Source organism: Mixophyes fleayi, chromosome 3 (assembly GCF_038048845.1).
Source record: "Mixophyes fleayi isolate aMixFle1 chromosome 3, aMixFle1.hap1, whole genome shotgun sequence".
In the NCBI taxonomy this organism is placed as follows: Eukaryota; Metazoa; Chordata; class Amphibia; order Anura; family Limnodynastidae; genus Mixophyes; species Mixophyes fleayi.
In genome coordinates, this window is record NC_134404.1 from 301218901 (window position 1) to 301236247 (window position 17347).

At 40.4% G+C, this 17347-nt stretch overlaps 1 protein-coding gene across 2 annotated transcripts in view; it reads left to right on the forward strand.

Moving 5' to 3' along the window:
• UGP2 (UDP-glucose pyrophosphorylase 2) overlaps positions 1–10793 on the forward strand; it is a 58227-nt gene extending 47434 nt beyond the window's left edge. For both annotated transcript variants that reach the window (XM_075203896.1, XM_075203895.1), the window contains exons 7-10: positions 3943–4140; positions 4274–4516; positions 6127–6231; positions 10398–10793. In XM_075203896.1, the coding sequence (XP_075059997.1) occupies positions 3943–4140; positions 4274–4516; positions 6127–6231; positions 10398–10505 (654 nt within the window). In that variant the 3' untranslated portion in view covers positions 10506–10793. The remainder of the gene's footprint in view (positions 1–3942; positions 4141–4273; positions 4517–6126; positions 6232–10397) is intronic.
• Positions 10794–17347: the final 6554 nt, after the last annotated feature.

Below are 17347 nucleotides of genomic sequence, written 5' to 3' on the forward strand. Positions count from 1 at the left end.
ACTCTGCCGACAGGTTTGTGCTTTTTATGTAATTAAAGAACTCCTGGGTGACTTCTAATATCCATATCATTTACAGCAGTCAAGTGAGTTACTCCCTATGTAGTACTGTTGTGCCTAGCCTAGGTAATATGTACCAGGCTTACTGAGTAAATGGAGAAAGCATATCACCAGGGGGTAAATATATCATACTCCGGTTTCTTCAATTCGCGGGAGTTCGGCGAGATGACAGCTAACATTTAAAGCGGAAACTTGCCTTTACAAGGCAGCGCTGCTTTAAACTTTGGCTGTCCTCTCGTCGAACTCCCGCGAGTTGAAGAAACCGGAATATGATACATTTACCCCCAGGTGTGAGATCTGGCTGCTGCTCAGAATTGTAGTAAACTGTGAACTTGCCCATACAGTGAGCTTAGAAAAACATTATCTTGACTCTCTTTTTTTGTAACATTGATTATTCTGATTGTGCTCTCTGTGCTATTTAGAAGACCTGCTGTTCTCTTCAGATTGCTGTCTGCATCTGCACTTATCCTTGTGTGATAAAAGATCAATGAACAACTGTAGCAGCACCCGGTTATCTTTAGGTACATTAAAACTAGCTCTAAGCTACCATAGGACAGATCCCATCAGAAAGCCTGTTCTCTGCAGAGGCAATAAGGGGGTTTCACTGAAATGGTATCTAGGAAAAATTTACATGTGAATTATAAGCACAGTGCAGGATGTATATTATAAGTAAACGCAGCAAAAATTGACTAAACAAAGACAAAAATATTAGACATGTATTGTTGGCTAACTTACAATCGTTACATTTAATATAAGGCCGGATAGATCACAATGTTTAATAGAACAATGAGGGACATTTATACGTAAAAGCATGGCAAATTTCTGGCATAACCCATGCAGTGAGACGTTTTGTTATCTGGTGTTCGCTGTGTGAGAATTAACTCTGTGTAATGCTATAATGTACTTTATAAAATTGAATAGATTATCTGTGTTTTTAATATTATTAAACTAAAACATGGAAAACACTACAGCTAGCACTTGTCCTGCAGACGGTATCTATGGGGTGTATTGAGAGCCTTTATGTAGCAGAGTGTTGATAATGGTGTGTACCTAATGTTCAAAATAAAGATTTGCACAGTTTTTGAAATGTACAGCGTAATTGCTGATTCACAATGGACAGGTTACTTCAGGGCATGAAGGTTGGATTCTGTAGCATTTACAGTTCTTGATCCTTATCACTTAGGATAATATTGTCTTTGCGGGATACTTTACTGATATTTGACGTCACAAGTTTGATAAAGGCTACAGAATAATGAGGATCCAAGTTTAAAGCACTTGTTTGATCACGTTGATATTTGTCGAAGTACTCAACAAATTGGATGTGGCTTAAAAGAAAAAAATTATATGAAATGGAATTTGAGCGGTAGCATAGTTGTCAGGATTCAGGTGCTGCGGTAATAGTTAGGCGCCTCATAGGGATGGCAGGTTACCTGAACAGAAATATGGCATATAATGATCACAACATGGGGTGTGGCCATGTAATCTTGTTGCATCTAGAGTTGGTATTATTCCTGCATGAATATCCATTCTACAGATGCCCAGCACACTCGTCCAGCAGAGTCGAAATACAACCAACGTGAACAATCGATTGAGCAGCCCAATATTTCTTCTTTTAGTGGTCTGTCATGATTCCTACCGCTGAGAGGAGTTGGCGCTATAGATGAACCCTGCAGATGCTATTTACAATAAATTGGTTGTATAAATATAGCGCTTACTTCTTTGCACTCTTATGATGTCCTAAAAACTCTTACCCAGCATGTCACTGAATGTTTCTCTGTTATGTACCTTGGAAGTTGTCCAAAACGATCTTACAAACAACATCAATTAGCATTTTGCCTGTAACATAAATCTCATAATGGTGTGATATATCTAGTAAAGGCACAACCTAAACACTCTAAGATTGCATATGTTACATAGTCCCGTGCTCAAAAATAATTTCCATAAGTGTACAACACCAAAAACTTCTTATTTTCTAAGCCCCTTTTGGATGTGCGCTTACTTTGTTTGAAATGTAAAAAGTGCCCATAAGTCTCTGATGTATATTCGTTATCCGCTGACTTCCTCCTCCTTTTGTTCAGGGAGCCACACTCGAAATAAACAGAAAAAGGAAGCGGTATGGCGCATTACCCTTTTAATACACTTTTCTAAAAACATATAAACATATAAAAATGGACTCGTACCAGAGAGCGGGTGTAAATAAGCAGTCAAACGTCTTTTAATGTCCTCCCGTTAGTCTCTCCTCGACCCTGGTATAGTCCATATAAAACCAACGCGTTTCAACTCCACGATATGAGTCTTTATCAAGGTTCAAGGCAGATGCTACACATAGGAGTAATTGTGTTCAGTTATTGTATAATTTTCTGACTTAATTGTGAAACTGTCGGTCTTCTTAGGAAAACCTCTTTATTCAGCAGAATATTTCTATCACTTGCTTTGATTAGAATCTGATGACTGTAACACTGACGCCCATTTAGCATGATGAAAACCTGACTGCAGAGTGCCCTAACTATAAACCATGTTTACATTCACATTTGTTCTCCTATAAATGTTTAGAGAAACCCTAAGATATGTTATTGTGAAAATAACATTTTCTCTACAAATGTGCATTTATTAATAAAAGTGCAAGTACTTTAATGATGATTGATAACTTGTTCCACCATCTCTTAGGCACGAGATATTTACTTGGCCAGATATTTTGAGAATTGGTGATTTCTTGTAGTAATTCTATGTTTATGTTTTCATCTCTAGTACAGTAACTTTGGTTTCAATCTGTAATTTCCATAATTCCCAGCTGGCCAGAGACCGATTAATGTTTGTGGTCACGTTGCTAGTGGTACAATGATTATTTTAAGCCTTTTCAGCACGTAGTTGATAAACGTTATGGGCTTGAGTCATTAAGGCCCACGTACTGAGCGCAACATGCGTTTGTTATAAAAGGCATGTAACTTGGCTCTGTATATTCCTGAAGTCAACAAGGAACGGATCTCAAAATACGTGTGGTGATGACTACGGGTGTAGGTTTACTCTGCTCCACTAGACCAGACACTGCAGGTACATATATATATATTCAATTAATGTTACATGTCAGTATTATAGTCCTTTATGATTATACAGTACATGGAAATTTAAAAAATATATATATTTTATTTCCTAGAAAAATATTTATTAGGGTGTACTTAATGTCTACTGTACATAACAGACATTTTTACAGCTGCTTCTGATTACAAACACATGTTATAGCATGCTTACGATACTGACATATCTAGGGATTTAGACTAGACCTCTAGCTGGAGCAAGATAGATGGCAGAAAACCAGTGTACTTCTGTGTTTGCCTGAGTTTGACTTGGACCTGGCTGCACGGGAACGTCCTTACTGTACATTGCCTATGTGCATCCGACCCACCCCGTTCCTTCCCCGAAATAGTAGGCTGTAGTAGGTGTCATTTGTGCTTGAAGATGACTTGGACGTGGCTGCATTCTGCTGCGTATCATCCGGTTTTGAGCAGAAGATGCGCATAATGTGTGCTAATATGTTTTTCTTAATGACTCAATGATTTTATTATTATATAACTGGAATACACACACACAAACTTTCACAGTATCTTATTATTTCATGATTTTATTATAAAAATTAGCATTTTTATGTAAAGTATGGGAAATGTTTTTTAAAGTCTTAATAGACCAGTGTTGGCTAACCTGTGACACTCCAGGTGTTGTGAAACTACAAGTCCCAGCATGCTATACCAATATATAGCAGCTTACTGCTGGGACTTGTAGTTTCACAACTCCTGGAGTGTCACAGGTTAGCCAACACTGTAATAAACTATTACATTGTCTTATCATGGAATTGATTTCAGACATGTTCTTTATTTTACCCAACACCAGGGAGGTACGCTCACACAATATGAAGGAAAGCTGCGACTGGTGGAAATTGCTCAAGTTCCCAAACCACATGTGGACGAGTTCAAGTCTGTGTCTAAATTTAAAATCTTCAACACAAATAATTTGTGGATATCTTTGTCGGCAGTCAAACGGTTACAGGAAGCCAATGCTATTGATATGGAAATCATAGTTAATCCCAAGGTAACTCTGTCGGGTTTAGTTCTTGTTCACTTGTTGGGGAATCCTCAGTAAATCGCTTTAATCATGTTTTTTATGCAATGTATGAAAATATTTCAACAATGTAATAATGCCTCTTGCGCCATTGTCTTTACAGACCCTAGATGGAGGTTTAAACGTCATCCAGCTGGAGACGGCCGTGGGTGCCGCTGTTAAAAGTTTTGAGAATTCACTGGGTATCAATGTTCCCCGAAGCAGATTCCTGCCTGTAAAAACCACATCCGATCTGCTGCTGGTTATGTCCAACCTATACAGCCTTAACGCAGGGTCGCTGACCATGAGTGAAAAGAGGGAGTTTCCCACCGTGCCCCTCGTCAAACTGGGGAGCTCATTCACAAAGGTGATATTAGTTCATTATTGCTTGAAGTCACAAATGTGTATTTAGCAACACTTTAAAGGCACATAAACTTTTTTATTTTTTTTACAATATTAAAGGCACACTCGCCAAAATACCCCCCCCCCCCCCCCCTTAATGTTTCCTATTCATCACAGCACTAAGTACAACAACTATATCTGCAGGCCTGTTTTGAATCAATTTTTTTTTTTTATATATAATCATTTTATAGATTAGGGTACTTGTCATTATGGTTGGTTATGGCTAATTAACCCCCACCCACTCTAGTTCTAAGCTGTCATTTCAAGGCTGCTGTAAATCCATTAGAATAAGATATAATTTCTTACATATATACATGTGAAAGGCTCATCCAACCCCCCAAAGTTTAACTAAGGATCAGTCTTGGTTAAGCTCTATATTAGAGTGTGTATAGCATGAACCTGCAGTGTGATGAAAAACTTCTCTTCTGCCAGGTGTGTGTGTGTGTGTGTGTGTGTGTGTGTGTGTGTGTGTGTGTGTGTGTGTGTGTTTTTTAATAAGGGTTGTTGTCCCTAAAGTGCAGCTTTTACTTCCACTAATGGCAGCCACTTAGTGGACTTATACTAATCAGGGGAGAGCTGGCAGACTCTATCCCGGAGGGCAAGCACACAGCACTGGCCCATAAGTAGCGGCCCATCCTTAAAGGGTGGTTTTTGGTACAATACATATATCTATCAATATAAAAAGAGGCGGGTGTAACCCCCTATGAAGTAACATGGGGCCTGATTCATTAAGGATCTTAAATGAAGAGGTATCTCATTTCAGTCTCCTGGACAAAACCATGTTACAATGCAAGGGGTGCAAATTAGTTTTCTGTTTTGCACATCAGTTAAATACTGACTGTTTTTTCATGTACATGTTCATGGGAAGCTTGGGAAAATTCCTCTCCAATTAGAGCCTTTTTAAAATGTTGCTTTCAATTCCATACAAATGAATTTCAGTAGCAACTTACAGGTTAAGGAAACAGACTAAGCAGAATACTGAGGAAAATCATAGCTAAATATAATGTACATGTGTGTTTGGTTGTAAATACATGAACTAAATTGTGACATTGAATTATATGTAATGAAATAAAAATATATACAAAAAAAATTTAAATATATATATTTTGATTATATTTTCCTTTTTGTAACAATTGTGAACTGAACTAATACTACCAGTTCGTTAGGGATTTGCATCATGTTCCTCAGAATTTAGTGTGTTCCTATTGAATAGGCTGCATTTATATGATTATTGATTGGCTCCACCCACAAAATGGCTTCCTCCAATGTGTGCCCTTTTCACACTCATATGTACATATTCATGGATCGTATTATTACTTTTGAGAATGAAACATGTTATCCCAATACGTTATCGCACTACATTTTGTGTTAATATATTTCTTATAAGTAAGCTAGCGTACCTCCAATTCTGTATATACCTTTAGGCTACAGATTGGTTTTCTACCATTATATTATGAGTGACTGTGTCAGCTGTTGCCTACAAATCTTTCTTCGCTTTGAAAGTCGGAGAGCAGTGAGTAATCTTTCAGTCCTGTGACGTGCAGAGTGTGACTAAATTTCTTTCTTTCCTTATAGGTGCAAGATTACGCCAAGAGGTTTGAGAGCATCCCGGATATGCTGGAGCTGGATCACCTCACCGTGTCGGGAGACGTGACCTTTGGGAAGAATGTTGCACTGAAGGTGTGTACAGAGTGCGGAGTCAGTTCTCTATTCATCACCCTGGGGTGTAATTATTGTATCATTAGGATGTACAGTGCATCCTTCTTGGTGGAAAAATAATGGTTATGCCAGACAGACAGAACAATAGAGGCACAGTGAGAATCTGGAAAGCAAACACAATATGTTTGTCTTGAACATATGCATTGTTTTAATGAGGCAATTTCACCACTGTTCTGTTTGCTAAGCAAATACCTCTCATGACATAAAATGATTGGTATAAAAAATATTTCACATAAGCAGATGCAATATATTATACAGTATGCAGATATAATTGAATGTTTGTACATATTCTCTTACCAGGATTGTTTTTTTTGTGTGTTTTTAGAATTCCTATTGTTTAATAGTCTAAAGCTACCAAAATGAAATAAAATGTAGCCTGTATATCCAAAGCACATTTTAGGATCACATCTATAAAAATATAGACTTGTGCAGTTGAAATGAAGAGTTTACCTTGGTAGGAAGAGGATATAAAATGATCAGAAATATCTTGTTGCTGATTGCATCTAGCTGCAGTGTTCACGGTTCAGGCACTCAGTGCAGATTGTACTTTTTGATGATCATTGTTTCCTTAACCTAGACACAGCAGAAGTGGCCTTCATATGGGTTGTGTACCTGTAGCTGTAGTCCCAGGACATAGGCTGCCTAGTGACACGTTACGGGGAATTCCTAGAATATTGGATTATAACACACATGGCTGCTTCCACTGTGTGCTGGCAACATGTGCACGTTAATCAGTAATTTGACTGAAAACTTAAACTGTGAGGAGTTTGTATGTTCTCCCCGTGTTTGCGTGGGTTTCCTCCAGGTGCTCTGGTTTCCTCTCACTCTCCAAAAACATATTGGTAGGTTAATTGGCTGCTAACAAATTGACCCTAGTCTGTCTGTGTGTGTGTTAGGGAATTTAGACTGTAAGCCCCAATGGGGCAGGGACTGATGTGAGTCAGTTCTCTGTACAGTGCATCGGAATTAGTGGCGATATATAAATAAATGGTAATGATGAAACTGTTCATTTTATATCAACGTAGTAAATGCCATCCAGTAGTACAGTTTTACTTACCTGGGCTACATACTTATTATGATAGTCTGCTTCAAATATACAGCATTGTCTTCAACACCCTTCCCCATTGAACTGCCATTTGCATGTGAATGGGAAGTACACAGGGTAGGGGGTATCGACAAGACTGCTGTGTGTTTTGAATCGGGCCAGGATAGGAAAAATACTGGAGACCAGTAATGGGCTGTTGAAGACTCTGGAGAACGGTGCTCTCCGGGCAGGTAAATGTATTTTATCTTAACTTGGTGAACTCCACCCCATACTAAATTTTAACTCCTGGATGGGAATTACTCATTAATGCTTTAAAGATGAAAACACGTCGTATGTAACAATTGATTCATTGTATATTTTATAATCAGTCTTAAAAGGCGATGGGTACCCAACTATGACATACTCACAACTAAAGGCAAATGTGTGTAAACACCTTAGTAAAACATTGATTGTTACTTTTGAAACAATTTTCATATATACTGAGGTGTTGCCTATAGCAACCAACCAGATTCCGTCTGTCATATTTTTTTTTATGCTTAGAAATCAAAATCAACCGAATTGGGCAACACCTTTTCTTCAGCTACCTGAGGAATGGTTTCCATAAATATCCCTTAGTTAAACTTTTTTTTTTTTTTCCATTCTTTCTCATTATTTTGCATGTGCACATATATTGTATAATCTTTCACAGAATAGTCATCAGTTGTCCATTTTCTGCACTTCAAGGACACACTTCAAAAAGGAAAACTGTACATTTGTAAGCTGTTTGTGTGGTACAAGCTTCTCACCCACACACTCTTCATATGTGTTTATCAGTACAAGGGCGTATCAATGGGAGCCAGGGCCGGTGCTAGGGTCCTAGGCACACTGTCAAAATCGGCGCCCCCCCCCCGGCCGCAGGCACACTTTAAAAATCGTCCCCCTCCCCCGGAACACTTTAGAAGTCGGCACCCGGCACACTGTCAAAATCGGCTTCCTCCTCCCTACGTCTTTCCTTACCTTGCCTCCATAAAGCTGCTCCGTCTCCTCCCTTCCACTCATTGAAACTGTCGGGCCGTGATGATGATGTCACGCCCGACAGTCAGTGAGTGGAGGGGAAGAGACGGAGCAGAGAGGCGGCGGTGTTGATCCATAGCCCCTCCCCCCCCCCCCCCCCCCCCCGTGGATTTATCTGAATGCTGTGCGGCAGCCGTGGAAGGTATGGTCAGCTGTCGCCGCACAGTTTTAAAGTAATTTTATTTCTGAGGCGCCCTCCAGAGCCCGACGCCCTAGGCAACTGCCTAACCTTACCTAATGGGAGCGCCGGGCCTGGTGGGAGCTTTTACCTTTTAGAATTGGTGACAATTGAGAGTGTGCATAAAGGTCAGCACTGTTGTTGCCTCTGAGCTTTGGGCAACAAGTAACATTTAACACTTTTTAGATATGACATCAGCAAGTCCTGTACGCTGTAAGTGAGGCCCAAGAGGGTAACAACCTGCTACAATACATTAAACCTAAAAAAAAAAAAATTGATCTGTTTTATATACTATGACTGAAAACAAGATCTTTTCTGAGGTGTCTGTATTTTGAGCCATATTACAAAGTTTTGTTGCAGAGACCTAGTATGTTTATTTCTTTCGTAACATGGTTTGTTCCGGCAATAGTTTAACTAGCTCCTAAAATCTGTACAATGTTGTCCATCCATCACTATGTATCAAAACACATTGCCGGAGTTGGGGACTTGGTGTGAGGTGTGATGCCATGAGGGAACCTCTAGGGGACAAAATCCAATCTGTCAATCTTGTGAGATGTGTCCATCCTGGGGGAGTGTTGCCTAGATGAAGATATATATATATATATATATATATATATATATATATATATATATATATATATATATATATATATATATATATATTTATTATACCTTTGCATTAGGAGCAGGTAGGGTGTAAATTGGGGTGTGGTCATGTCCAGAAATTTACCAAAATAAAGCAGAGAGCAGGCATTGTCTAGCATATCTATGCACCCCTTTGTCTGGGCACAAATAGACACAATTATTTTTGAGGCTATAGTCCATTTAAAGATTTGCGCAGAATTTAAGACTATACTGGATGCAATATAGTGGTATACATTTGGAGCCTGCATTTAGGTCCACTGTTCCAATCTGTCTTTCCCAAAATCAGTAGGTCATAGGAAGATGTCATAGTATAAACATCACAAGATGCCTGCGCTATGACGTCATCTTGAAGCGATTCTGCAATAATTTCACATACAGGACTATTCACATACACAGGGCCGGATTAAGGGAATGGAGGCCCCTGGGCTAAGGGGGCCTCCATTCCCCCGTGAGCCCCCCTTCCCCCCCAAGCACTTACCTGTCAGTGCAGTCCTCCTTCACGAACTCTTGCAAGATCTCCTCAGTAAGCAGATTACTGAGCGGTGCCGGGGACGGAGGACTGCACTGACAGTGCTCAGCAGCATTGATCGGGCTGGGGGCGCCCCCGGACTGATCAATAATGCTGCTGAGGACTTTGAAGGGCCCCCTGGATGCCCGAGGCCCCTGGGCTATAGCTCAGTTAGACCTCGGGTTAATCCGGCCCTGCACATACAGGGTTAGAAAAAGTGCAAAATAACTCTTAAGTAAACTCAGGGCCAAGAACCATTCATACTGAACACCCTGTGTACATGAGACTGAACCCATCAGAGCTGAGTGATAAGGATGTGCATCATAGTGCAGTCCCCATCTATGTAACCAGGGTAGTTCAGCCACAGTGCACATGTTCTAGTACAATATTTAATAAGCCACATATACATTTTATTTTTTTTACAGTTCAGTGACAATTTAAAAAATAAACAAACAGCGTACCATATATTATTGTATTATATTAAAAAATGTACTACAAAAACACAAACTGGCACAATTTAGGCAGGCAAGGAAGACATTCCCACACATTTCATGCATTCTGGATGTAAAGTCCAAGCAAGGATAAACATATATATTTCACTTTAGATTTCCTGTTTTTGATGCAATACATTGATATGGCTGAATTCCTAGGTTGCTGGTGAGTAGATAAATTCATGTTTTTTTCCTCTCTTTTCGTAGGGTACAGTAATCATCATTGCTAATCATGGTGACCGAATTGACATCCCCCAGGGAGCACTATTAGAAAACAAAATAGTGTCTGGAAACCTTCGGATCTTGGACCACTGAGCCCACCTCTGCCCATACTTATCTTTATGAATGATGTACAGTACATATTAATATTCCCTTGTACAGGCAGACGGTGCCCAGCTGTCATCCTCATTCTATTGTCAGTATTGTAGTTTAGTTGTCTGTGTGTTATATAGTCTTTATGTGAAAGAGCCCCAGTTACATTTACAAGCAATAAATAATATAGTTAGTGACCTAAAGAAGGATAGAGTCCCTGATAATGTGGAAAAATGTCTTCAAAGTGCAATACTGGCCTGATGTGAAAAAATAAAAATGACATTGAAGACGCGTGTAATGTTTGCTATTGATTTTTTTTTTTTTTTTTTTATCCAGACCTCTCCTGAGATACAGCAGCACTAAAAGTAATAGACAGGATATTACGATTATTCATTATTTATGCAGGTTAATGTACTACGCAGTAACTCAACCGGCAATACAATATGGATAAACCTCTGTGAAGAAGTTAAGAGGCGATGGATTACGCAAAACTTATGGGTTTTTGCACTTAGTAAATAACTACTTTGTGGTTGCTTTGTTTTCTATGACTTGATCCCTTAATTAGGTACAATCTACCAGCTGTTAGTTTACAAAAGCAAACCTGACACTCCCAATTCTGCATTCTACTATGTATGTATGTTATGTTATGTTCCAATTTCCATGGAAAGAATACATGGTGTTAAGGGGTTTGGGGAACTCCCCTTCAATATGAAGATTTCACCATTACATCATGTCTGAGAGATGTATGATTTGGTAACAGAACTGTGGAAATTAACTTCTTGCCTCATTTTGAGAATAGTTTAAAATGTAGCAGGTATCCTTTAAACAAATCGTTAGATTCCAGTTTATTTTTAAAGTCCAACTAACTATAAAGTGGCATCTCTTCATACTTGCTAAACCAGTTCTGCATAGAATGTCTTTCTATAAAGAAAAATAATGTTCCTCATATCAGAGCACCCCTCTGTCTCCCTCTCTCCTGTTATCTAGAAAGTATCACTATAGCCTCCACTTTTCTGTTACTAATAGCTTTTTCCAATATTTTACTGGCATTTCCCTTTCGTCTCTACACTGCTAAACCTTATATCATTGGAAAATATGATGCCTAGGTTCCTGGATCTTGTGGAAAGTACCCTATCACCCTTTTGGGTTTTTGTGCAGTACGTGCGTTGTCTTAAGCTGGGTACACGCCTATACAATTTTACCACCATTTGAAAGTCCCGACGAGCATGCCGATTCATGCGTACACATATACACAATTTACCTTCAGATCTGTGCTCTTCATGTCTCATACCCATCTACTGAAAACTAAGACGACATTCCATCAATTGTGATTTTTAGGAAGTTTGTAAACCTAACCTGACAGGTTTGATGTGTTTTGGTATCATACAACATGATCCCGGGAGCATTCACTCTCTCGCAATAGCTGAACAGTTGGGAATCATGTGATCTTCATGCTAATTGCAAAGGTGTGTACCGAGCTTTACTCTGAGGAATTAAATGTAATATCCTGCTCTAGAAAATCACCTCCCCTAAGTGATAATACATTTGAATAGCACTTGTTGTATGAACCGGGATGAAAGTGGTTTGTCCCCTTTCCCAGAAGACGCAACGTTCCATGCAGACCACAGGTAATATCTGTAACATGCAGGGCACAAGCTATATGAGTAATGAATATGTCAAACAAATCAGAACCCAGCAATGTGACTGAGCACTGCGCTACAGTTCTTTATATGCCGAGAGTAATGTTTTGTTTTTTTTTTTTAAATGTTTATATTTACTTTCTGGAGGCAGTAATATATAATACAATGTGTGCGTACAATCAGCTGGAAGCATGTGTACAGAGCAGGCACAGGGTATATAACACAAAAGGCAAACTATAGAACAGGATTTAACCTTTTTCTTGTATGTATTAAAATGTCTTAAGAACATAGTATTCATAACAATAATAAACTGAAAGAAAAGAAACTATTGGATTCTGCCATGATGCAATGGACACAGAGGAACATGATTTGAGACTAGCGCCGCATAGTCTCATCCTACAGTACTTTAGAAGCTTTTTGTATAAGTATCTTGGGCCTGATTCAGAGTTGGGCATAAATTGGAAACAACTCTTACAATGGTTTCTGTGCTTTTTTTTTTATTTGTATTTCCGCCCATATCCAGAGCTGTACCCATCTTGAGAAGATTCTACAGTAGCTGTATATGTGGCTGGTGTACAAGTCCCCATCGTCTGCGCGTACTGTAGCAGGTACACAATATAAGCCTCCTAACGGGTATATGCTTGTTTCTGCAGATCTACATGTACCACATTTGCATGAACATACCGTTAGTGTATTCTGCTGCGTTTACGCACCATTCCCTTCCCGCCTCTCGAGCAGGCGAATGTAAGTGCCAGAAACACACAAGTCTTATCGGAGCATATGCGTGTGTTCACTTTTTGTGCATGCAGAGAACTATTTCATGCAAGATACGGTACGCAAGCTGGCTTAACATCCAACTCTGAATCGGTCCCCTGGTGTTTATAAGAATAATGTGAATAAAGCTTTCCTGGCTATCACAAACACGTATGTGTGCTGTTCCTTAAGAAGCAAGGCCTACAGCCAATCCATGAAAGATAGTTTCTCGTTAAGGAAAGGCCCATATTTGTTTACTGCAGTGTACAGCAAGGACGTGTTTACGTAATTGTGACTGATTTAGGCCTGGATACAGATATGCAGGAGGCGTACCTCTTGCTGGTGCTGGAGGGCTAGTGTGAAGATGATGACGACAATGACTCTCTAGCTGCTCCTGATTGACTATGGACCCCTCCAGCTAATAGTACTTAAATCATTCGTATTGTGGCTATATTATATAAAGCTGCAGCTGTCTGTCAGCATTATTTAAGTGACCTTTCCATTTGTACGACTGGGGGTAATAATTAATGGCTATAAAAACACAGTCCATATCTTAAGTGCTATCAGCTGGAGGAGTCTATAGAAAATCAGCCAGAAGCCACTAGAAAGTGGTGCTGCTCATAATTCTTACTGCACCAGCCCTCCAGTACCCACAAGAGATACGCCTCCACATTTCATTGGCCAACAATACTTCCTTTTGTTGCTAAACAAAGTGTGCAGAATTCCAGTGTGCTATCATTTATGGAACATCCATGCAGTGTAAGCTCTAAGTGCAGCACATCACATACAGCAAAGGTTCTCAGACCAGTCCTCAAGTCTCACCAACACTGCATGTTTTGTGGATCTCCTCTGACCCACAAGTAGATTAAACACTGGCCAAACCGGTTTGATGCTTTTATATTGGAGTTGTCATGCATCTAATATAATTACAATGCACCTGCATAGTATGTTTATTAAAAGACCAGTTCGGCAAAACATCTGTGCTCCTGTGAGGTAAACAGCTTGAGAACCAATTCATGCTTAACTGGAAGGAGTAGGGTTCAGTCTGCAACTGTATTAGAGGAACACAACATGGTCATGGAAGGAACTACATTGTGCAGGGTCACTTGTATAATCAGCTTGCAGGTTACCACACAGAAGACCTAGGAAGACACCTTGGCGATAGGACTGCTCACCTTACCCTGTCTGACTGCATCTCCATTCTTATCACTGAGTGCAACTGCTGGTGCTGGTAAGAAAAACCTGGAGCAGATCATGGAGGACCAAGGACCTGACTAAGGGAGTGGAAGTCACAATACCAACTTTAATTAAAAGTAAAAAAAGACAACCCACCTGATTCTTGTGACTAGATATTTTGAGGTCTGCCATTGCTTCTCAGGCAGTAATTCAGTATATGATTCAATAAAGTACATATTTATTTTTTTGAAATGCTAATTCCGATATATTTAAATTTGCACATAAAAAAAAAAAAAAAAGTAGAATAATTTGGGTTAATAGCTTCCTAACGGTTTACTCATGCTGACCTCCACCTACAGTATTGTGGACTGCATACTGCTGCCCCTACATAGGGATAGGAAGTAATACACCTTTTGGGACTAGTCACAGGCTGGCAGAGCACTTCCACCCTGTCCCATCATTAGCTCGTTTGTTGCACCAAAAAGCATCAGAATTTATCTTTACCATTCCCTGCCAGACACTGACTCTGTTGCTCCCATAGTTTTTCAGCCTGTGTGCAGTGACCAGGGTGCTCTGCAACTGGGTTTGCACTTCTGAATAGAGAAGCTCATGTAGACTTGGACCCATGTCAACCTGAAAGTGCTAAATTTGCATTTTATCATTCTGCACATGCGTAAAATTATGTAAATCAGTAATTCGTCCCACAATAACTGAAACACAAGTAAAACAAATCCATATATCTACCCCATTATGTAATTACCTAATTCTCCTGAGGATAATGGTTTTTTTTTTATTATTTTTTTAATATATTTTTATTTTCAGTGCTCAATCAAGAAAATAGACAGCAAAACAATAACACTGTGTAACATACACAGTAAAATCACAACAGTTATTGTGGTGTATTGCATACCAGGGAACCTTTAAAACTGTAAAAACTGGTCATTTTTGTCTAAAGAGTAATATAAAATGGATGCAGGGACAAAAGGGATTGTGGGGGTGGGGATGAGGAGGGTATAGCAGAGTATAGCAGAGAGGGATACGTGTCGGGAAGAGTTAGGGTAATCGCACATGGGTCAGGTCGGAGGACACGGAGCGTTGAGGGGGCAAGGTGTGTTCCACGGCTAGCCATGGAGCCCAGACTTGACTGAAGATGTGGCCTCTATCATGGAGGTAGTACGTAATTTCCTCCATAGCGGCCATGTGCCAAATCTGCCTCTTGAGAGCCAGAAGGGATGGGAGAGAGGTCTTTTTCCAATTAAGGGCTATGAGTGATTTGGCTGCTGTCAGGATGTGGGCAGTTAATTTTTTAGGAGAATTTGTCCAGCTCTTGGGGAGGGTAACATAAAAGAAATATCCAGGGATCTTTCGGGATGGGGGCTTCAAAAAGGGTATTTAGGAAACTATGGACTGAATCCCAGAAGGTGGTGATAATCGGGCAGGACCACCAAATATGAAACATCGTACCCCTTTGTCCACAGTCCCGCCAACAGCAGGGCGAGAAAGAGGGAAACATTCTATGGAGTCTTGTGGGAGTGTAATACCAACGGTAATAAATTTTGTAAGAGGTTTCCTTGAGTTTAGTTGATATAGAGCATTTAGCTATCCCCAGTCTCGTGTCCTCCCAAGCCTCTTCATCCGGGGGAGGACAAAGGTCCTTTTCCCACTCGTCTTCATGAGGGTTTGGAGGGGGAAGGGCAGAAGTGAGAAGAATGCTATATATTTGAGAAATCATGCCCTTGTCCAAGGGATGTCTTCTACAAAGAGATTCAAATGGAGCAAGATCCCTAAGAACATAGGTTGCTGGTAGGGATCGCAAGAAATTATTAATTTGGAAGAATTCAAAGGGACTGAGCATATGGGACGGGGATTGGGGTTGAAGATCCGCTAGCGAAAGTCAGCGGCCCTGTTTGGAAAAATCTACTGGAAATTTAAGCCCTGCACAAGACCAGTTACGGTGGATCGTAGAGGCAAATCCGGGAGGGAACACTGGGTTATGCCAGATGGGGGTTAAAGGAGATATTGCAGTTGAAAGTTTTAATTTGGAGGAGTTGGGAGTCCCAGAGCATAGAGTCAAATTTGAAGGGAGTGCTTTAACAGCAGGGGGGCGACGAGCGGGTGAAACACCCCAGAGAGAAGAGAGATCAGGCAGGGTTAGATGGGCCGATTCTATATCAAGCCATGCAGTGGAGCCAGAGGGGGCGTAGGAGGCAATGATTTGCAAAAGATGGGAAGCCAGAGGTTCAATTATCAGAGGGGAAAAGGGGCAACCCTGTCGTGTTCCATTTTGAATGGAGAAGGATTCTGAGGGAGTGCCATTAATCAGGACTTTAGCAGTAGGGGTGGTGTATAAAGCTAGGACACCAGTGAGGAAGTCGCCAGCGAAGCCGAATGACTCAAGAGCTGCTTTCATAAAGTCCCAAGAGATCCTGTCAAATGCTTTTTCAGCATCCAGAGAGAGCATAATAGTTGGGGATCTCCTGGAATTTGTAATGTGGATGATGTCAATGGCACGTCTGGTATTGTCCCTCGCCTGGCGTCCCGGGATAAACCCTACTTGGTCATACTGGATCAGAGAAGGGAGGAAGGCATTCAGACGGTTTGCTAGGATTTTGGCATAAATTTTCAAATCGAGATTGAGGAGAGAAATTGGCCTATAGCTAGCGGGTCTTTACCATCTTTAGGGATAACTACAATTTTGGCCTCCAGCATCTCTGATGGGAGGGGGTCACCTTGGAGAGTGTTGTTATAAAGGGATTTGAGATGAGGGGCCAACAAATCAGAACATTTCTGTAGTATGCGGCCGTGAAGCCGTCAGGGCCTGGGGATTTACCACTTGTCCCTTGATGGGTCTCGTCTGTCGAGATCTCTTCATTGAGAAGTGAGAGGGCTTGGTGAGATAATTTATGTAACCTGGCTTTGGCAAGAAAGTCAGTGATCAGGGCGGAGGGGGTTTTCAGTGTTGGGGAGGAAGCGGGAGCCGGGAGGTTATAAAGAGCAGTGTAAGTGTTGAAATGCTGACCTGATATCTGCTGGATCGTAAGTTAACTGGTTATGTGAGTTACGGATAGCAAAAATATTTCTATGGGTTCTAGCTGTACGCAGCCGTGACGCAAGAATTTTGTCAGCTTTGTCTCCTTTTTCATAAAAAGTCCGACAGAGCCATTTATAATTTTGTTTTTTTAGTGAATTGAACTGGGAATTCATAGCCAAAACAGAAGCACTCTATTGACATTAATTTTTGGCTAATAATGTTTACAAACTGCATTTATACAATGT